This window comes from Phalangium opilio, unplaced genomic scaffold (assembly GCF_054372755.1).
Source record: "Phalangium opilio isolate 3A_F unplaced genomic scaffold, DU_Popi_V2 ptg000022l_1, whole genome shotgun sequence".
NCBI lineage: Eukaryota > Metazoa > Arthropoda > Arachnida > Opiliones > Phalangiidae > Phalangium > Phalangium opilio.
Genome location: NW_028324154.1, coordinates 1,633,063 through 1,656,832, shown reverse-complemented (window position 1 = coordinate 1,656,832; position 23,770 = coordinate 1,633,063). Strand labels below are relative to the sequence as shown.

Sequence of the window (23,770 nt, the reverse complement as noted above, 5' to 3'; positions counted from 1 at the left end):
CGGGTGACTAAGCCTCTCGCTGGTTACTTGATCAATATTATAAACTTAAGCTCAAGCAAAATACTTTTCACATTCAGACTTCAGTGTGTATCTCTAGAGAATATGCAATCCAGCCTCATTGGGCAAACTTGTTCTTCGAGGCCGTGTCTTCCCCTCCAGCGACCTTCGAGAAACTTCTCTTTCGATCTAATTCCAAGAAGAATGAGGAAAATAATTTCTTTAAACGATTGAAAAATATTCACAAAGGCATTAAGTATTAACACATCAAACTGGTTGACACACCCTTTGAGTTAATCATTTATTTAGGAAATCTAAAATTTAAGACTATATGATGCACGAGAAAGTTAGTCAAAATAAACTCATGTCTATTATAGATTTATAGTAGAAAAATGTGGACCGAACCATTTACAGATTTCGAGGGTGAAAGGGTTATTTTTCAATTATATCAATTTGATGCGAATGCAAACAAAAACAAGAAAGTTGTGAGACTTAGTCATCTGACGTTCAACCTTAACATAGGAGAAAATTCATTGATTGCTAAAAATATTTGGAAAATCGTTGTTTTAATAATTTTAATCTGTATTTTTTCTGAATATCCCTGGTAAACTAAGGCTTTACTGGGATATAAAAATTCTAAACAAGATGTGTAGGAAACTACCTCTAAAAGCGAGTTTTAACTTCCACAAACCTTAAATAAGGCTAAAATTTGGCAAGTTATATTGATTGTAGTGTAATTGAGGCTGATAAATTGCTTTGCGTTAAAGAGTAAGTAAAGACATTTTGAGCACTCCTTAAATTTCTATAGAAATCATACATTTCTATAGATTTCAACGTCCTCATTCAGAATAAAATAAATTTTCACCAAAAATCCACCTCTAAATATTTAAAAATTAACTTCAAATATTGATAAAAAAGAGGCGCTAAAATTGCCGCCAAATAGAATTGAATTTGTCTCTGCTGTCTGACGTCATAGCTTAGGGATTTAGACCGCTCTGATAGTAGTAAAATTGGTACTTTTCTTTCCATATTTTCCCACCAGTTAGTATCTCGCCTCCTACTGCTTACAAGCGTGTTATACGCGGGCCGCGGGGACCGGCGGGGTAACGCGGTGCTTTCGGCCCGGCATCGGCGATGTCAGCCGATCATGGATGTACTAATAACTATCGTTACTGGATAAATTACTGAGGGTGAAACGCGGCCATTGTTTTTCCTCCATAACCACTAGCGCAGGCTGGCGAGAAAAGTGCGAACTTATGACCGGAAGTTCTTCGGTGGGACAAACGGTAGTTTTTTCCGGTCGTCGTTCATTGGCTGTTTCTTGAAAACGTCTTATGGCGCGAAATTTTCAAACTTATAGTTCGAACATCTTTTAGGAACTATTCTAAAAGAAAGATTTGTAATAATAAATAGTTTAAAAACAAATAAAATTTTATTGGATTTATTAGAAGTGGTTGTTATTGTTGTAATTTTTTTAATTTGTTAAGTTCTAGTAGTTCTAGATAACTGAAAATTTTAATGAGTTGGAACGTATGGGAAACTTTAGGCTTATCACCTGAGGTCAATAACTTGGATCCTCAGTGTAGTGGTATTAATGATGTGGGATCTATTTGTTACGATTCGCTCTCTAATTCTGGTAAGTTATAAGTTTCACAATAATCATATTACTAGTTATTTTAATTGAAATTTGTAACAGATGACTCGGATTTTCTGCGGGACGAGGTGGAAATCGAAACTTTTGATGTTGACGCTTTCTTGGGTATGAAATTTAGGCCAAAAATTATGGACTATTCTATTAATTTAGAAATGTTTCTTTAATCAAAGATGACTCGGAAAATGATCCTCGCAATGAAATTGAAGAGGATTTTCTTTTAAGTGACGATGAAGATTTAGACGAAGCGATAAGAAATATATCGAGTGAAATCGCAGCAGGAAACCAGCCTGTTCCTCTTGCCACTATTTCTAAGTAGACACGATTAATAAAAGAATTTTTATAAAAAATCTAATAAATATTCTTTCCGTGTTCCTAATAAAATTAAAACAAACTCAGAGAATCCTCCAGCAAAAAAGAAATTGAAAAAATCAAAAAAAGAATTTATGATACATCGTAAGTCTTCAGCTGAATTTCGAAATTATTACTTAGATCAACAGACAGCAAATTATTTATCTCTTCCTCATTAGCTGCGAATTATGACGACACATTTGAAGGTTTAGTTTTAGAAGTTCAGGATGATTTAAAAGAATGCGTATCTAAATTGAAATTGACTGAAGCTGCAATAAAAAGTTACAATTGGCTTATCACTTTAAACGCCAAAGAACTAATGGAACTGAAGGGTGTAGTTAGACCGATATTAACTCGAACCCCTGAAAGAAAAGTGTCTTTTGAAATGAATTCTCTAATTCATTAACAAAAGAAAGTGGATCGTATTATCAACTCTTTGAAACATACAGCGGTAAGTCAGAAGTGTACCATTTTAGGTTACTATTTCTAATATTTATTTTTGCAGAACTTCAGAGAACTAAGTAATCAGGAAAAGGTCCGAGGAATTAAAATTATCATAAGGAGAATAATCGAATGTGGTTCAAAGAAATTACAAATATCAGCCATAGATACAAATGTCCCAGGAGATGAGGCTCCGGAAATTATGACATTCGTTGTTGGAGCGGTTTTGAGGTCACTCAGTAGGAAATCTGATGAAGGAAGAAGAGTTTCCCAAAAGCTCTACACTGACAAAGGAAATGTAGCCGAAAAATTAAGAAGTTGGATAGAAAGTCAAGACAGGGGTGGTTTGTTTTATCCGACGGAGGATGCCTACTATTTTTTCTTGTCTGTATACACCCATGTCGCCAAAGTTTATGGGAAAATTTACACACTAAATAGAGCGGAAAAAGCTACACAAGAAATATTAAACGATGAGCGTATTATCAAAAAATGGATTATGTTTTGTGAAGGCTCTGTTGAGGAACGCAACGTGCTACCTCTACTGAAGCATACCTTAAAGTATTTCATTAATACTGTAGCCAATGGGCATTTAAAAAAACTTAAAGACGATTTAAAAGCTGAAATGAGATTAAAAGCGCTAAAATCAAAAACTAACTCTAAAGAGAGATTACGCTAGATAGATACGCTAGTTAGATAAGATTTTAAATTTGTTGTTCCCAAAAACTTCCCAAGATTTTAACACGATGTTAGAAACAGTGATATTATTTGTATTACAACTATTTATTGTTGAGCCGAATAAGGCGATATATATTATCTATATATAATCATTTTCATAAAACAGTGAAGTTCAAAGTTATTCTTGAAACTATTTCGCTCAAGAGCAATATTATTTTTTACGCGAGTGAAGGCTTACAGTTATATTTTATATTTACATTCATGTTCTACCAGAATTATGGAACTACTGTTGGTATTCGGTTTAAATCAGAGATAAATTGGATCATACAATTTACAAAATAGTCGTGTTTCCACTCGCACTGTGCAAATTCAGGTTTTGTTTTTTTAGCAAGTAAAGAGATTCACAGTTATTTCCAAATGTGTATATTGTCGGGTTTTGGTTTGAACCACAAGCTTGTCTATGTCTGGAAAATTCAATTTCAAGTGGGTCTTGGTTGAAATTTGCTGTGAGTACATACTTCACCCCCTTCTTTAGCAGAAAATTAATAATACCAATCATGGCTTGGGCTATCAAATAAGGAAAACAGCGTTAATTTACGATACAGTATCATCAATTATTGGTACATACTGCTTTGCCTTAAACCAGAAAAGGTTTCTGTCGAGAGTAGCATTTTCTTCCTTTCTTCTGGTTCAAATTTTCCAGGACGTTTTTCGACATCTATTTCCCAATCATCTAAATACCCCTGGAATTCATTTTTGTAACCACTAGAGTTAGGGAAACGAAAACATTAATATGCAATACGTTCCTTTTTTTTGTAGTAACTTACAGCAATTCGCCTATCGTTAATACTACGAAATGGTCTTTTATTGGGTTTCCTTTTATAATAGCTTTCTGTGAAATTTGAAGTGTTCAATATGTCAAACCAAGTATCAAAGAGTTCTAAAAACTTCACTGTCTCCAAATATTTTTCGCCAAATTCTGCACGGATTGCATTTGCAGTTGTTTTACTCAATACTTGAGCAGCAAACCGTACTTTCATTTTACTATACGAATTTGGATATACGTGGTCATTTGTAAGTTTGTGTGCTCTTTTAAGGTTTCCTGGTTTCGATCTTTCTGTTTCATATAGATCCCTAACAGCCTTCCAAACTATATTTTGTCCATTCTTATACATTAGTCTCACTTTGCACGTTTCTTCACTAGAATATAAGCCATTTCTCGTAGTTTTTAAAAGATGTGGGGGGTCAACAACGAAGCACAGGGGTCTTTGTTCGTCAAGACTGTATGGGTTTATGCAAAAATGTGGCGAATCCTCAGTTGTGTTCATAGTAAAAAACTTGCGGTTTGTACCAGCACCATCCCCAATTACAGACAAAATTTTAAATCCCAAAGATTCAAGCTTCTCGATTGCCTCCCAAACAATGGAATTAAGATCATCAGCGGTAAGACTGTTGGTCGCAAAGTGCGCAAATGGGTACTTAATACGTGTTGTTGCTCCTCGAAGCATCAACATCAAAATATGATTTGCAACTTTTTTATCTTTGTGAGATTCTGCTGTCAGACTATTAATTTTGTTTCGGGCCTCATTCAAGTGGGTATAGCCCACAAGATCTCCCGTGTTTGTTTTATATATTAGATCTTCTTTGGTTTTCATTTCGTCCAGTAGTAAATTGAAGTACTGATGCTCTGGTGCTAAGGTTTCTGGTTTTATATCCTCTTTCATACGATTCAATATCTGGTCAGAAAATCCGAGTGTTCTGGAGTCGTGCGACGAATGACGGAATAGTGTACTGTAGGAGGGCAACTTTAGAATATTTGAGTGAGCCAAGCTCCTATATGCCTTAGGAGATTTGTGGTATTGGAATAAACACCACTGAATTACGAGTGGATGCCATCTTCGTCCTCTTGCATCAGCTTTATTGATCATTTTAAGCTGTTCTCTTAAGAATATTGAAATGAAAGATCTTCCTTTTTAGGCATTGACTTCTTTAACATTTCTTCAATGCAAGCATCGTCAGCTTCTGGCAATGGCTCTGAATCCTTATCTAAATGTTTTTTACATTTCTTTTGCAATCTTTGAACTTGTTTCCTAATGTTGCGTTCGTTTTTGTTGCTTCTTCTAACTAAACCAATAAGTTCTTCTTTTGTTAAGGATTTTAATTTTTTGGTTTTGGATTTGTCGTCCTTAAACTTTGAAGCAAATGCCCTCAATCTTGAGCATCGCACGCATGTTTTACTGTTTGATAATCCTAGACAGTTATTATCGCGCATTACTTCTGAAGTTGAACAAAATCTCCCGCGTGACTTTTCCTTCAAGGTGGCTATAAACTGCGGCTTCGTTATTCCATTGCACAACTTTAAATTGTTAATATCCTTTAGCGTTTTTAATAACTCATCATTGGTTGATACCGATATAGGTAGCTGTACCAGATTCTGATTATTAAAGTTTTTCTGGAAAACTTTGACATTCAAGATCAAGTCAGCATTGACTGTGATAGATATTAAAGAATTGTCATTCTTCGGATTAATTTTTAGAAGTTTCAGACAACTCGGTTTTATACTGAAGCACCAGCCTTGATCTTGCATCTTCATCCAGTCGGGTGACGCAAAATCAACTAAGAGCCAAAATGGTCTTAGATCTCCAGAAACAGATGGATTATTTAATAATCCTGCAATTGCTTTATCATTTGTTGATGTGATTATCTACATGAGAAAGTCAGAGTTCAATTAGGCCTATATAAGCAAAATATTAACAAGGAACAGACGCGCCATTAATAAGAATGAAACACTATACTAACAGAAATATCACTGCCTGACTTGTCTTCAAAGGAAAAGGAAGGTAATGTTTTATCTGCAGCTACAGTACAGTTTTCAACACTTGAGGGCATCACCTGAGACATAATTGCACTATTAACTATTAAATTCAATGTGAGTACTATCCTTACTACTGACAGAAATCGAATCCACTTCACAATCATTAAAAGTCAAAGTTCCATCCATTCCACTTACATTGATTGCCTAAATAATTAGAAAGTTAGTTAATGTTTCGCAACTTGTGAGCACTCACATGCTTGAAAAAAAAACACAATTCTCACTGATATGTCACTCATTATTTGATCATTATGTGTAAGAGATTCTGGTTCATGGCTTTCAGAGATGCCATCATTAGCAGTACTGTTGATTGTCTAAATAATTAAGTTAGTTAATGAAATGTTTCTTATCTTGAGAGTTCGTACATGCATAAAAAAACACAATTCTCACTGATATGTCACTCATTTGATCATTCAGTTTAAGAGATTCTGGTTCATGGCTTTCAGAGATGCCATCATTAGCAGTACTGTTGATTGTCTAAATAATTATGTTAGTTAATGAAATGTTTCTCATCTTGAGAGTTCGTACATGCATAAAAAAACACAATTCTCACTGATATGTCACTCATTATTTGATCATTCTGTGTAAGTGATTCTAATTTGTGGTTTTGAGTAACATCTTTTGTAGTCCTGTTAACTTCCTAAATATCGCATCAATGATTGAAATATTTATCAACGTGAAAATAACAACATGCATAGTAAAACCATTTCTCACAAATATATCACTTGTTGATCGGTCACTGAGCGGCAGCGATTCAGTAAGAAAGTTAGGGTTGGAAGATATATTCACAACTAATGAACAGGAAGCGTTTTTCTCATTAGATGGCTTTTTCAAAATTGATACAAGGTCCTATTACAATATCAATTAATAAATATTCTTCTCAACTCTAAAAAACGTTAGTTCACAGCACTACTTACGCGAGCATGAACAGGGTCAGGATATTTTTCTGTTGGTCCTTTTTGGCCAACGAAATGCTTTGAACACAAATATGTGTCTTTGGTGATATTTTTTAACTCAAAATTTACCCTGGCTTCTTGCAGCCATTTTAGCCACTTCATACAGCGTAACGTATTGGATCTTTTGTACTTCGGAAAAGGCAAAAAGAAAACTCCAGCCATGTGATCTTTATACCAATATCTGGAGTCGCTATTGCATTTTGGATAGACGCAATGCTTAATCCGTCCCATTTCAATTTTACGAAGTTATTGTTTAAGAGAGAAAAAAATCGCTCCTAAAGCGACTTTCAAACTAACGTCTAAATTATTTTGTGGTTCAAAATTTTCCCAATCTCAGTGGCGATTTTGGCGAACCGCGATAAGCCAAAAACTAACCGTCTCCTCGGGCCTAAAAAATTTTAATCCCGCAAAACCGTTAACAACAGTAAGATTCAAATTTCAGCCAATGAACGACGACCGGAAAAGACTACCATTTGTCCCACCGTAGAACTTCCGGTTGTTTTTAACACCCGATGCCTCCCCACCCCCCCTACGATTTGGTAGCCAAAGCGCGAGCTTTTTTCAATGCACGGTGGAAGGTACGAGAGATTTATCCAGTAACGATAGTTATTAGTACATCCATGAGCCGATGAAGCGATTATCCCATACGGTCGCCGAGGCTTAAACATGGTTTTGATTTTACTCTCTCGGTTTAAATACTATTCATTTTATTTTAATTTTAAATTACAAAACGTTCTAAAACACGTCCATCGTAGTTTATTTTACAAGTTAACTCATGGCGCCAAACATTGCAACTGCTCATAAGGTGTGAAAAGGCTAATATTGAGGTTTAGTAGGAAACCGAAGCGGTCTGGGAGTTTTTCACTAGCCGCGGTAGTATTTGGTAGTATCCAGTCAGAAATATTATGTTAGAGGGACTGAATTAGACACGCCTTCCCATAACAAACCAATGCATTATACCAGCCAATAATGGAGCCACCTCTCTTGACGTCAGATCTATATTGCACGTGTTCAATGTTTACAAAAGTTGCCTTTTCTAAATCTCGTTTTGTTTTCATTATAATTCAATAACCGCTCGTCAGATTTTTATAAAACTTTAGAAATGAACATTTTTCAGTTCATATTTACCAAAAATGAAGGAATTAACATTTCCAAGAAAATGTCTTTACTTACTCTTTAATAAATAGACCAATAAAATTTAGAAATAGTCCAGAATACAAATTTATGAAATGCTCTAGACACCTTGCTTTTTAACTCCCCAATCACAATATTTTTTTAAGTTATTTAAAAGCAGAAATGGACAAAGCTCTGGCACTCGATAATAACTCCCCATAGATCATAAGCGGTGGTTAGGTGCCGCTTGCTTTTTTTCAAAATCGAAAATAGCCAATGCTTGCAAACGCATATCTGAAAGGCTCATTAACATGGTTTCTAAAAATCAGCTTGTAGCGTGAGCTTTTCGCTAGCGACAGAGCTCGAGAATAGTTGAAATCTTTTATTTACGTTTTAACAGGCTCAAGCGCAAGCTCCAAGAATTTTGATTTACATGCTTTTAAAAATGTAATTGAAGCTATGACTTGAATTTTTTCAGATTTTTGATCAGACTTATTTTTCAATTTTTGTTAAGCCTAATTTTTAAAACTTTAGCTAAGCCTAATTTTTTTGGACTAATTATTTATACATATGCTAGGCCTAACTTTATAATCGTGCTTGGCCTTATTATTCACAAATATATTAAGCCTTATTATTCAAATATGGGTTAAGCCTATATAGCAGTCATTGTTGTCACGCTATCAAAGACGCAACTTTTGTGAGAGAAAAAAGATTTCCTGGTTTTGTGTGTACTTTAAGATTTAAAATAGAAATTCGCGTATTGTAAAATATAGTGGTTCATCCTTTGTGCACAATAGAAAACATAGATATATATTTTAGTTGTTATTCTTTAAAACAGTTGCTGTTACTAGTATTATATTAAAAAGTAGACACCATCAAAATTTAAACCAATTTTAAAAACCCGCCAACCATACTCGGGACTATTGAATTCAGAATATTCTGCACCCAATATAATTTGTCTCGATATTAGCAGTAATTCAGTTATTCGTTTAAAAGAATAAATAACCCTAGTTGCACGTTTCTTAATTTAATTTCGTAATTTAAGAGCGGCATGTTCAAAGTCAGGCGAATGTAACTGAAAGGTGTTGTTTAGTTATTTAGTTAGTGGGATGCACGGGAAAAGGCAGCGCATTGATAGTTCAAAAATCGGGGCACGAGGACGGTTTTGAGTTCAGTATGAAGCTCACGTTCTGAAAGTAGTTGTGAAACGTATCTAGTAAGAGTTTGTTCCTGGCTTCCACCAGTCATACGCCAGAACCAGTTTTCGTGTACATTTACATATATATGTATACATGTACTTATGGCAGACGATTCGATACGAGGGGCTTGCTTTCCAAATTACATAGACATCGTGAACACCTTCAATTGACCAGTATGTTCATGGACTTAGTTTTTTGGAAAACGAAATTCTGAAATTAGTTACTGCCAGGGTTTATTTCGGATTGTGTTGATTTTCTACGAATTACGGAAAGAGGAAAATGTATGCTAAATTAGAAATGGCAGTGACACATTATAGTGTCTCTGGTCACTGCATTTCGCTTGTACTGATATGGGCAGTAATTTCTCAAGTTTATGTGCCACTCTTCGCAACTTTATAGTGCATGCGAGCTACTTAGATCGTTATTGGATGCCCTACAATCTTAGCACATTGGAAACCACACGGAGTAATGCAAAATGAAATTGTATGATTATAAAAAATATTTTAAAGGTGAAAATTTTTTCAAAACGGAATCTTGACCAATATAGCACATGTCCATGTATTATCCAAGTCAAACTAGGGGGACATCTGCGTTCAGAAGAAAAATCATAGACGCAATAGAGCTATCTCAGTTGTGACGTCAGTGCCTGGGTAAAACGTCACGGGCTTAGCTTTGGCAGTCGGCGGCCATGTTTGGTACCGCTTTGGTTCTATGGGCAAATAGCATGGGTGACGTCACACTAAGGCTTCTGAAATAGCTCTAATACCATGCACGGGAAACATCAGTCAAAACACTCAATGAGAGAAAAACTGTAGAAGGGAGAAAAATTTGGACTGGTCCCATTTTGGGATTTAGAGGGATGAAAGAACGTTTCAACAGGGAGTGTTGCTCTAATGTTAAAGAAACAGTAAGGGAAAAAGGGTGGGTGGCAATTTTTATCTATTTCGCTCGTTTCTAGCTAACGAGCACGCGCGAGTGGCGTCGGTTACTACACTGCCTTTTGTAGGCACATAGTTTGATGTACAGTACATCAAATGATGGGGGTATAGTTTGGTTTGGTCTGAAGGTGCTGGAAATGAAGTAGTATCGTTCGTCTTTTAAAAGGGAGAGCGGAAGAGGGATTGGCCAATGGTGATTCTCAAAGGGACAGAATTATGATTTGTTTATAACAGTACATTTCGAATGTACGATGCACATATTAATGAACGCACTTAGAGTGAAAAGGGATAAAATTTGATAAGGTGATATTTTTCATTCATTGTCGATTTTAATGATTTATTTATAACAGTACAATGCGGATGCATTGTGAAAATATTAATTAACAAACAGTAATATCTGTATGTCTATTATAAACACACAAATTTATCATATTGCCTTACCTAAAACGAAACATTTCACTCTCTCTTTAAAATTTCTCATACTTTAAGCCATGGCTTTTCTTAGAATCCGAACTTTCTATACAATAAAAAGTTCGGGGTTTACACAAAGAATGAATTCAAGTTTGGTGTTTACCGAATTCTTCAGGCCCGTCGTCAGGGGGAGGGCCGGGTGGGCCCGGCCCTACCTACAATGTGTTTGGACCTACCTGAAATATTTCCAAAATTCTTGGAAACTGCTCGTGGCCCTACCAATAGTTGCATTGGCCCAACGCCACTACACCTAACCCCACCAGACTACGTTCATGACATTATGATAAGCCTATAAATCCCATATATAATTAAAAAGAAATTTAAAACATTATTGCCATGGCATAAAAAAACGTTTTCGCCAAGCTTTGGCAAATTGGCACACTCTTCGTAGACGGTAGAGCGGATGATTCCAGTGTTGCCAATGTTTGAAAGTGGATTTTCCCATTTCCATTTGAAAAATTTCCCACATTTCCCACACCTCCTTATTAGCTCCGCCCCCAGCTAAAATATGGAAGAAAAGTTACAGTCATAATTATCTGGACTATGTTTTCCTAGTAATTTTTATATGGAATATCACTCCGCATGGCTTTGACAATATGTACAAGTGCGCCAAAACGCTATAAACTTTAAAATTCTCAAAATATGCTACTCTTTTTCCAGTGTCAAATTTACGATCACCAAATTTTTTTCAAAATGTCACTTGCAATTACTTAACCGAGCAAAATTTTCGAAAATGCACTAATTTTAACTGCATAGTCTGCTCTATTAACACTTAAACAGGGAAAGACCCACATTTGACCGATTTCGGAAAAAAAATTACCATTTTCCCACAGAGGCTAAAACCTTACCAAAATTTCCCACACATTGGCAACACTAGATGATTCTGAACTCTCGAGAGGTCTAGAGCTTCGTGAAATTAGGCTGGCTTACAAATAAGTTTTTTTCCTATACTCCGGAATTGGGACCCCTGCCTGGTGTGGTTGTTGCATTCGTGGCAAACTAATTATTAGGGCCAATATTTTTGAAAAGGTGAAAGCTGGTTATTTGGAAAACGTGGCAGTTATTTATTCATATATTTTGGAAAAGGTAAAAACAAATCATTCTAAGTATCAGGGCCCTTTTTGCAAGATGGGATCTCGCGAATGCGAGTTGACCTATTTATTTTTATTTCGCAAACATAACCCGAGCCAGCCACTCCTGCCAATATTAAATAAATCATTTTTAATATACATACTAAATTGAAGAACGTAAAATTTTAATATTGTATTTAAATTACACTTAGAAATGAACATGGCATATTTGTTGTCTTAATGTTAGTTGAGTCTTTATTGTTATGATACTCATTTCAACTTTTGGTCAAATCTCTTAACATATATGCAGCATAAAGTTATTTTATTTTTACCAAGTTTCCAAAGTTGACATTTCGTAGTCTTTTTACAAAAAAATAAAATTAAAACGGAAATTAGCTATGATTAAAGGATTAAGCCATGAGTCGGAGGAAATATGTTTCTTTTACGGTTTCACTGGTTCGAGTCTTCTGAAATATTAGTGAGAAGTATATTGAAGGGCTTTAAATTATTGTGCAAAGGTTCAGAATTTCAAAACTAATCGTTTTTTTTCAAAATTCATTGAAACTTTGTACTTATCACAGCAACATAGACATTTTTTAGGAAAAGAACCATTATTTTTAAAACTGTGAGCGATAACTTGCATCGTCGTATTGACGGTCATGGTAAAAGCTGACGGCTTTGAATTTTCAAATGATAGTCGGAGATACACGCTCTAAGAAATATATCTTTGAACTGGCTTCTAAAGTCCGAGCAGCCAGCGTCCCGGTGTCGCGTGATCCAGGAGGTTATGTATAGAGTGACTAGTCTTTTAGTGTTAATCGGTTAGTCGCACTAGTACTTAATTTTTAAACCGCGTATTAGAGATATGTGTTTAACCAGATCAAACAATCAATGAACAGGTTTCATATTTAATTTTGGTAATTTATTTTCTTCTTTTACATGTTATTGTTATGACTAGCGTAATTTTAATTTATAGTTGTTAAAACTTTCTATTAATTTGTTTTGAGACCTCGTTGACATTGTCTCTTCCCTCGCTAAATTTTTAATAAATAGTACAAAGTTTTCAAATTTCTTGTATAGGCACGATTTTAATACTAATCCACCCTATTCCCCATGAGTATACCAAGGCTTTAAGCACGATTTTAATTGAACACTCTGGTGCAAAATGATGCGTCGTGTTCTTCACAGTAGGAACTTTTAAGTTATTTTCTAATATGAATCATCTTGAACTAGACTTTTCAATTAAAAATCTTGCATTAAAACCTGGCACACGCATTGATAATAAGGCGTAGTCGTCTGAAAATGTGCCCTATCGTGGCCCTACCTAAAATTTGACCCTGGCGACGGCCCTGGAATTCTTTCTCTTTCAAACGCTTCGGGGCAGATGCCATGTGTATGCATCAGCATAAGTCTATGTTGTAAACTCATCGAGGGGATAAACCTATCAAATTTATAAGATGCGATAAGTATGCGTCGGCATAAGTTTATGTTGTAAAGTTAATTGAGCGTTATGTGTGATCATTTTAGTATTGCTGTAACACATCGAGGGGATAATCACTACAACTAAACTTTCTGTTTCAATTGGTTCTGGTCACACTATTATAGTTGTAAGAGACGTAAATTAATTGAAGTAATCACTTCAAAAGGTAGCGCTTCGAGGGGCTAATCAAATTTTCTGTACCCCTGTTAAGTACGGTACGATGTGGTAACATGGGACTGCTTTAAAATTAGAAGTTTTAGAGAACAATTCAGGCTTACAAAAATGACGTTTCCTACCCGTTACCGTTACCTTAAATATTGAAGAAAGACTTTGAGTATTTACACGAAAGAGAATAAACACAAAAATATGGTAGGGAAAAGCTGCGTTTATAGAGGTTGTCAAAATGACTGACGCGATGTAATGTAAGGATCGGGAGTTTATGGAAGGTCTATAATTGATACATTTACCTACAAAACGATGCATTTTAAATTGCGAAACCCCGCCAACCCTATGGCAAGAAAACATAAACAGCTAAGCCTTTTTGGCTATCGATACATCTTTAAAATAACCTAGCATCAACATCACCTCAGACTACCAGAGAGAAAATTTAGAGTTATCTCAGGTTTTGGGACTGCTGCAATGCAACAATTGTCACCCTCTCGATACTCGAAAGGGAGGTGATGTGCGCCAAACTCCCAACAGTAAACGGTCCCGCCACGTTGGTCCTACCATATAAAGGAAACGCACTAAAAATACAGGTAACGACATCTGTAACTACTAAAATACGGTGCAGCAATTTATGTTAAAGTAAAAATTTATTTAACCAATTTTAAAAAGTAGACAAATTGAGTACGTTTTTTGACAATCATAGACAAATTAACAAACGATTTTAATAAATGCTTTCCACCAGGGGGTGCACATAGACTCGGGAATAGAAAACTATTTAAATCCACGCATCCACATATATTTGCCAACGTTTTAAAAAGTTGTGCAAGTGTGTGGAAATTATTGGAAACCTATTTTAGACTAATTCATATTAATAATAATGCGAAATCTCCCCCTAATAATGCTTGTCCATTTGACCCATAGTTCAGCGCCTTATGGCACAATAAAGAACACAAATGTTGTCTTTCTAATTTACATCAGAACGAGATCGTTGTGAAATGACATAGGCTATACCGACAGAATGCCGACCGAAACAGGGCAATCGTGAAACCTAGCCGGTGTTGCCAACTATATAAAGAACGTTATATCGTACTAGTTAGACAGCCGTATATGCCAACTACATATTAACAATGTATTCGGCACTGCCGACCCTTTAGCAGACATATTTAGGTTCGATTGGAAGGTCTCCTATTAGGCCAGGACAGATAGCCTCAAAAAGGGCTTGACCTAGAACATTTGAACATAAAGATGAAAATTGGTACACATGTAGTTTTTGACCCAACAAAAAATATACTAAAAGTCCCCTGCTGTAGAGCGCGAGCTTTCGCCGCCATCTTGGAAAATGGCCGCCGGGAATGCCAGCTACAATGTATTCCACAGTCTTCTTCCAAAATTATGAAAATTGGTACATTTTATATTTAGAACCACATGAACATGATAGTAAAATATTAAAACTCTGCGCTCGATAGTTTGGCCGCCATATTGGAAAATGGCCGCCGGGAATGCCAGGTGTAGTATACTCCACCATGTTGTTGGAATAACATGAAAATTTATACATGTTACAAGTAGAACTGTGTGAACATCATACTAAAATATTGAGATCATGAACTCAATAGTTTGGCCGCCATTTTGGAAAATGGCCGCCGGGAATATAATTTAGTAACAGTATATTATTCAAAAATTATGAAAATTCATATATATTATAAGTAAAACTTTTTAAACAGCCTGCTAAAATATTGAGGTCATGAGTTCTATAGTTTGGCCGCCATGTTGAAAAATGGCCGCCGGGAATGTCATTTAGCCATAGTATATTCATCAAAATGAATGAAAATTGGTACATTTTGTTGTTAAAACTGTGTAAACGTCATACTACAGTACTATAGGAAATTTAGCGTAAAGCTGTGATTTTTTTTTTCGTTTCTATTTTTTTTTGTAGTCGTATCTACAAGCGTCTACCGCGTCTGTAGAATATTTGATAATTTCGCACCAACGCGCAAAATATTTTCAAAATGAAATTCTAATTTTGTGTCATGAATTATTCTAAAAACCTTTTCATATATCTTTAACATCAAAAGATTCCAAAAGATGGCAATTGACAAGCTAAACAGCAACCATAATTTTTTATACAACCCTTAATGGTATGGTGGCGCTAAGTGATTAATTCAGAGTGGAGAGTTCAGCGTTACTTCTAGTCGCACCAGCTATGTTGTTATAACAATTTGTAATGTATATTTCTGAAATATCTTCATTCTGATTCACGATGCTGTGTTTAATATGCCAATTGGATCTAAATGAGGGTGCTACGGTGGAAGTAACTCGAGGTATCAAAACTATTATAGACGCAAGTGTTGCTCGAGCAGATGGGTTGGATAAATATCTCGTAGATATTGAATCGGTCACTTTGCACGTAGAATGTAGAAAACAATATACACGTGCTTCTTCAATAGCAAAAGCTGCTGTAGTTAATGAATCAAATTGCGATAATGAGGCTTCGGGTCATAGACAATGTCTACGATCATCGATTAATGCCTTCGAATTCAAAAAGCTTTGCTTTTTTGTGGTCAACTAGCCGATCAAGATAGTGAGAAAAAGAAACCGCTAAAGTAGAGAACTGCAATACAAGATGTTAGAACTCTACAGTTCATAGATACGATTAAAAATAGAGCTCTATCCCGGAAAGACAGCTGGGCCACAGACGTTCTTACAAGAATTGGTGATTCACTGGACCTGGTTGCTGCAGAAGCAAAGTATCACAAAAATTGCTACGTTTATTTTCTCAAAGCTGAACCACAAAATGCAAATTCGAGTGATTCCTTCAAGACTCAGCCAAAAACAACTAGGCCAGAGTATTCCATGGCAGCCAATGCGTTCGAAAAACTTTGCTCTTACCTTCAGCAGAACGACGAATGCCAATATGATATGAAAGATCTACACGAAAAGCTGCAAGAGTTCTGCGAAGGAGAAATTTCTTACAGCGAAAAACACTTAAGAAAAAAACTATCCGATTCCTTTGGCAATAGGATATCAGTAACAGATATACCACCACGTCCAAGTGTCGTAACGTTCAAGGATACAGCTCAAGGTTTGATATCTGAAGCTTGGTATAACCAAAGATGCAATAACCAGGAGGAGGAAAGAAAGCGAATAGTCGAGACTGCCGCCCGTATTGTCCGCGAAGATATTCAATCTTATATTTATAACACCTCGATATATCCAACTGAGAATGATATTTTGAATGGAAGCCAAGAACAAGTCCCAGAAAGTTTGCGACTCTTCATCGAAAGCGTCACCAAATGTTCATCTAAAAAATGCGTGGCAATAGAGCACGCAATAATATCCGTTGTAAGACCACGCTCATTTATTTCGTCGCTGCAAGTTGGGCTTGGCGTCTATTTACATCGAAATTATGCTTCACGAAAACTTGTTGATATTCTTGCCAATTTGGGAATGTATGTACCTTACAAAGAAGTGCTAAGGTATGAGCGATCTGTAGTTCGAGCTTCTGGAGCCACTGAATTAGATGATAGTGCGTACGTCCAGTTTGTTTTTGACAATGCCGACTTTAACATCCGTACGCTTGATGGACTTGTGTCACCCCTGCGAAGTCTGTGCATATTTCTACAAACATAGAACGTGTTCTTACCCCAATTACTTCCCCAGTGATCAATGAAACCGGAAGAATTAAGATTTTAACGTACAAGCCTCCAAAAACACCAGGATTTAAAAATGTCATCGCAAATGAGGTCTTGGACAATAATAGTTCAGTTGGAGAAGTAGCAAGTCTTGCATTACGTCTAGACCTCTTATGGTTCATTGGAAGCCTGCGAAAGAGTACAAATATACCAGGCTGGAATGGATTTAATCAGCAAGCTATGTTTCATAAAAGCACCTACGAAATAACTAAAGTATTACCAACGCCATTTATTACCATGGATCCCAGCAACTTATCAACAGTATATTCTGCGCTTTTGTTCGCTGTAGCAGAAGCTCGTCGAAATACGCAATCCCATTGTATTGTAACGTTTGATCAACCTCTCTATGTTAAAGCAGTTGAAATGGTAGCAGCAGCCGAACAAAACAGTCCGATCTCCAAAGTAATTCCAAGGCTAGGAGGGTTCCACTTATTGATGTCTTTTATGGGGTCAGTAGGGAGTATTATGGCCGGAAGTGGACTTCAAGAATTGTGGTACACAATTTACGCGAAATCTTCAGTTGACAAAATGCTGACGGGCCACGCATATTCCCGAGCTCTCAGAGCTCATTTTCTAACTCAACTAGCGTTAGCTTCACTAATTCTTGATGAAGTAAGTGATTCAGAAAACGAGTTAGAAGCGGTCCGGGTACTTCATCAGAAAATACTGGATCATGAGTTATCAATGGAGGATGTTGAAAATTCTGAGGAACTGGCAAATCTCGAGGTCAAAATTTATAACATAGCACGCAGTCTTAAAGAAAAAGGAGCAACGCAAAAACTTTGGTTGCAGTATTTTGATCAGGTCTCACTTATGAGAATGTGTGTTCGAGCAGAGCGTTCTGGAAACTGGAATCTTCATCTTCACACAATCAAAGAAATGTTACCTTTCTTTCATGCTGCAGCGCATCTGCCATATGCAAAGTCAGCGCAAATATACTTGCAACAAATGCAAAATCTTGAAAAATCGATGAGTCCATTCGATTTTCAAAGAGTTACGAAAGAAGGTTTCTTTACAATTCGACGTTCTGACCGTTACTGGTCAGGGATATGGACCGATATGACTATTGAGCAGGTTCTAATGAGATCCATGAAAGTAGCTGGAGGACTCACGCATGGCAGAGGCATGACAGATAGCACACTATCAACCTGGATAAATGCAATGCCAGCTTGCGTTCAGATAAGTGATGCTGTAGAACAGTTTTGTGGCATAGCAAGTTGCTCATCAGAACAACACGTGGAACTAAGAGATAGCCGACAGGCCAGGGACACAGCTGACATCGCAAAATTGGTTAATTGGCTACGCGATCACAACCCTTTCAAGCGACAGACGGAAAATTTGGTGTCGTTAGCCTCTGGTATGATTGCAGATGAATCTATAAATTGTCACAAAGCAAAGGAAGACGGGTTGTCATCCATGGCATCTATGATTGGCAAATGTTTTTCGGATATTAAACTGAAACGAAATAACAAAGTGAAAACTTTGGAATCAATGACAAATGGGATTAAAATTAGAGAAGAAACCATTGTTGTAAACACCCAGCAACTGTTCAATCGCATTATATGCGTATTGGGATCATCGGAAGACCTCTTGCAATATATGTCATACGAGCTAGCACCACGGCCACCCTCCCTTTTTGATGATGTGTCCTTAAGAAAAGGAACGAAAGCTTCACTGGGAAGATATATATGGAGTTAAGTACCTGTATGCTTAGGTAAAATGCCCAATGATTATTATGCAACAGTTTATGTTATTGATGGTGGTCATCTTTTACATAAGGTAGTGTGGCCAAGACCTGCCACATACAAGAATGTTATTGATGCTTATCAATCGTATCTCAAACACACCTATGGACAAAATATTGTGGTTGTCTTTGACGGATACGAGGAAAGAAATACAACAAAGTCAGCTGAACATTACAGAAGAGCCTCAAGAAATATATCCGCTGATTTAGAGGTACGCGAGGGCCTATTTGTATCGACGACTCAAGAAATTTTTTTAGGAAATTCTAACAACAAATGCCAACTTATCAATTTATTGCGCGATGCTCTTGACGGATCAGGGATAGAGAGTCACCAAGCTAAAGGCGATGCCGATAGACTAATTGTAACTACTGCGCTAGAAAAAGCCAAGAACGGAGTTTGTGTTACTGTAGTCGCAGAAGATACGGATATCCTGGTTTTATTGCTGGGGCTATCAGATCCGAATTGGAACGTGTTTATTCTTAAACCTGAAACCAAAACAACACCGGGCAGAGAATCTAAAATCGATGCAATGCAGGAAACATTGGGAGAGCTAAGAGAACACATCTTTTTCCTGCATTCTGTAACTGGTTGTGATACCACATCTGCTTTATATGGAAAGGGAAAAAAGGCGGGGTTGAAACTACTGAAAGACAATCAACACCTAAGAAACACGGTCAGCGTTTTTAAAGACCCTAATGCATCAAAGGAAGCTATAGCTGCTGCAGGAGAGATATTCCTTGTCGCTTTTTACGGTGGTAAATCACACGACAGTTTGGACCTGTGTAGATATTACATGTATAATAGAACTGTTGCCAGACTTTCTGTCAAATCCTCGTTTGACCTCGCCAAACTACCCCCAACAACCGATGCCGCAAAACTACATTCGTTCCGAGTGTATCTGCAAGTCCAACAATGGCTAGGAAATGATTTAAACCCGGAAGAATGGGGATGGGTTCGCGATCGCGAAAGTCTAAGATCCATTTACTGCACTCTCCCTCCTGCACCAGATCACCTATTAACACTCATTACATGCAACTGCAGAACATCTTGCGTAAAGAACTGTGAGTGTAAACGATCTGGACTACTTTGCTCAGCAATGTGCGGACATTGTCGCGGTAGTAGCTGCAATAATTGTGAAAAAGATCATCTAGATGATGATTAATATGAACGAAATGTAAGAGATTGGTCTTAAATCCAACCATTAGAATGTAAAAGCTCCACATTAAACTATATCCCCTTATCAGCGTAACGTTTGTCTCTTTAATTTTTTAGGTTAATCATATTACCGTGGCCCATTTTAAAAGATGGCGTCGATAATATAGATTTGGAAAAAGCTATTTTTGGGTGTTTTTCACGATCATAAAAAATATCTACTCAAAATTTCGAAAAGATTTGTAGTTGAAATATATTTGGCATTTCCCGCAGTCATTTTCGAAGATGGCGCCCAAACTGAGAGTATCACGCCTTTAATATTTTACTATGAGGTTCAGAAGGTCTTATTCCTATTATGTACCAATTTTCATAATTTTTGAATAATATACTGTAGCTAAATGATATTCCCGGCAGCCATTTTCCAAAATGGCGGCCAAACTCTTGAGTTCATGACCTCAATGTTTTATTATGATGTTCACACAGTTCTACTTATAACATGTATAAATTTTCATATTTTTCCAACAACATGGTGGAATATACTATACCTGGCATTCCCGACGGCCATTTTCCAATATGGCGGCCAAACTATCGAGCGTAGAGCTTTAATATTTTCCTATCATGTTCATGTGGTTCTAAATATAAAATGTACCAATTTTCATAATTTTGGAAGAAGACTGTGGAATACTTTGTAGCTGGCATTCCTGGCGGCCATTTTCCAAGATGGCGGCGAAAGCTCGCGCTCTACAGCAGGGGACTTTTAGTATATTTTTTTTGGGTCAAAAACTACACGTGTACCAATTTTCATCTTTATGTTCAAATGTTCTAGGTCAAACCCTAAAAGTCCTGGGCTATATGCCAACTTAATGCCAACTCTAAAATGAACTCATACCTAAAATGTACGGTTTTGCCGTAATCATGCCACGGTATGTAACGTTATTTACTATATTGTCGGCTTCCCCACCCATCTGTAAGATTAAGATTTCAAGTTGGCACAGGGTTGGCAAATACAAATAGACCCCTTCCCGACCGACAGACCTGTTGCCGACCAATTATCCGATGCCTCGTGCTACAGGGGTAGTAGGAGAATGTTTTGGAAAAGGTTGCAGCTAGTTAATAGGAGAATATTTTGGAAAAGGTGGCAGCTAATTAAAAGGAGAATATCTTGGAAAATGTGGCAGCTAATTATTAGGAGAATGTTTTGGAAAAGGTTGCAGCTAATTAATAGGAGAATTTTTTGGAAAAGGTGGCAGCTAATTATTAGGAAAATCTTTTGGAAAAGGTGGCAGCTAATTAATAGGAGAATGCTTTGGAAAAGGTGGTAGCTATTTAAAGGGAGAATATTTTGGAAAAGGTTACAACGAATTATTGGAACCAAACCAAACCAAACCTAAAATAACCTAACCTAACCAAACCTGACCTGACCTAACCTAACCAAACCTAACCGTTAAATATAATTTGGAGGGATTTTGTCGATTAAATATAATTTTGGGGGGATTTTGTCCATCTAGTAGGAGTTTTGGGGGATTTTGTCCGTTACTTATGATTTGGGGGGATTTTGTCCGTTACTTATGATTTGGGGTGATTTTGTCCGGGGGGATTTTGTCTGGGGGGATTTTGGGTCACACCCATGCTATCTGACAAAAACTGAATTTTAACTGGAACGTCGTGAAGACTACCTATAATTTGGATCTTATCATGACGTGAAACCGTGAGGGAAGAAAAATTTCCTATAAAATCGTGTTGGTAGTGTAAATCCAGATCTGAAAAAAAGAGCTATATTACAGCACTAAACTATTAGTTAGGCAAATTAACCTGTTCCTCACCTAATCTATTTTACAATATCTTTTTCACTTGTTATAAAGCTTCACTGTCACAAATACTGTATCCACCCGTAAAAGGTTTTTTTAAGGTGCAATCAGGCAGCAACTCCGATGAAGGTCGCTTTCCAAGTTTCATACCATTGTAAGTCCTGCAATTTTGTTGCAAAGCCTCAACAGTGCCCATTGTCATTATAGTAACACCAGGGCTAATACTCTGGCTTATTGCCGCGCTTATTTTCGCGTTTAATGCTGTAGTCGAGAGTAACACTGGGGAGTCACTGTTAATATAAACGGTTGAACTACTAGGGGGACTAATATTGTCACAATTGTCCATTGATTTATTAATAAGGCCGAAGGTTAATTCATTTCTATCAAAGATTACACTTGACTTAGTACTACCGGTACCAAGACCCAAACCAAATTCATCTGTTGTTGTACTTTGATTTTTCACTTTCGGATTGGTTTGTGTAGATTTCACTTTCCCTTTGATCGCCGTCTGACATTTTTTATCTGTAGTTTCTTTATACGTCAAATCACACTGAGTACACGGGTTCATTTTGTTATAATCAAATTAATCGTCCAGCTCTAAGTTGAAACTACTAACTCTACGCAGTTAACCCTAACCAGGCCATACACCAAGATAAGCAGATGACACGAATTAAACACGCCGCAAAGTGGCGTCCGCTCTTTAAAAGGTCTACTATTTTCGCCCTGTCAACGATTGGTTAAATTCAAATTTTATGGGAGGTAGGAGAATTCACTATGGTTATTCTGAAGCATAGGACGACTTGTATAGCTCAAAGCTACGGCTACCCACTTCCCCCTATTTTCTTCTGATTTTACTGAACTCATTGCCGATTTGGTTTGCGATGTTGTCCAAGTAAGGGAGTATAATGTATTCAGCGGTTTTAAATTGGTTTTTGAAAGTGGTGTTTTTTCTATTAAGTTCCTGTGGGTTATTCGGTCGATGCCTCTATTTAATATAGAATTGTCAAAACCCCGATTTTTTGCTATTTCTTTGATAAAACTAATTTTTTGGTTAAAATTTGCTTGGTTGGAGCAATTTTTTGTTGCCCGGTCAATAAAAAAATAGAAGGAGGTTAGTTTTTGGCTAAGGGGGTGCTGAGAGTTTGCATGTGGTGGAATGGCTACTGAATAAGGTTTTCTGTATACTTGGGTGCTCAACACGTTGTTCAGTTGATTAGAATGTCTAAAAATGGCATTGATCTATTTTTTTTCTATTTCTAATGTGAATTGTATGGCTTGGTCTATTGAGTTGATAAATTCTAAAAATGTTTGTAAGTTATTCTGGCCATGCCGCCACAGTGCTAGTACATCATCTACATATCTCCACCAAAAATCAACTTTAAATGGGGAATTTAACAGAGCAATTCTTTCTAATTGGTCCATATATATATCACACAGTAATGGGCTCAAGGATGATCCCATATCTAAGCCCTCTATTTGAATGTATACCTTGCCATTTGCTTTAAAAAATGGGTTTTTAACACATAATTCTACTAATATGATAATTTCAGTTATTTCTAAATGGTTTAGCTTTGTGTTGACCAGCCGCTGTCGTAATGTTTCTAAGGCGTTTTTAACCGGGACGCTTGTGAAGAGCGAAACTACGTCGAAGGACACGAGTAAATCGTCTTTATTTATTTTCTTGAGTTCTTGAATTAACTCTCTAGAGTTGTTGAGCGAATGTTCGTGCTTATGTGCTAGGAAACCGAGTTTTTTAAAAATTAATTTTGCGATGGGTTGGGCTGAAGAGTTAATATTTTCGACAATCGGTCTAAACTTTAATGTTGGTTTGTGGATTTTTGGCAAAATGTACATTCTAGGGGCTGCATAATGGGTGGCGATAAGTTGTCTCTTTTATATCGGTGTTAATGTAATGCAATCTTTAATCGTATTTTTTACTTTGGCGTGGAAAGAATTGGTTGGGTCCCTTTTTATTTCTTTATATGTTTTTGTGT

At 36.6% G+C, this 23,770-nt stretch overlaps 1 protein-coding gene across 2 annotated transcripts; it reads right to left on the bottom strand.

Annotated features, from left to right (window-relative positions):
- Positions 1–5,057: 5,057 nt before the first annotated feature.
- On the bottom strand, positions 5,058–7,377 carry LOC149694740 (uncharacterized). Of its 2 annotated transcripts, XM_089867448.1 has the most exons (8): positions 7,241–7,377; positions 6,905–7,133; positions 6,702–6,836; positions 6,541–6,627; positions 6,212–6,301; positions 6,069–6,134; positions 5,915–6,007; positions 5,058–5,819 (listed from the first exon to the last, which is right to left on the bottom strand). In XM_089867448.1, the coding sequence occupies exons 2-8, from the start codon at positions 7,103–7,105 to the stop codon at positions 5,058–5,060; spliced, it is 1,434 nt and encodes a 477-aa protein (XP_089723574.1). In that variant the 5' UTR covers positions 7,106–7,133; positions 7,241–7,377. The 2 variants fall into 2 exon arrangements, with proteins under 2 accessions (XP_089723574.1, XP_089723573.1); XM_089867447.1 differs by having other exon boundaries at positions 6,905–7,370.
- Between the last annotated feature and the right edge of the window lie 16,393 nt (positions 7,378–23,770).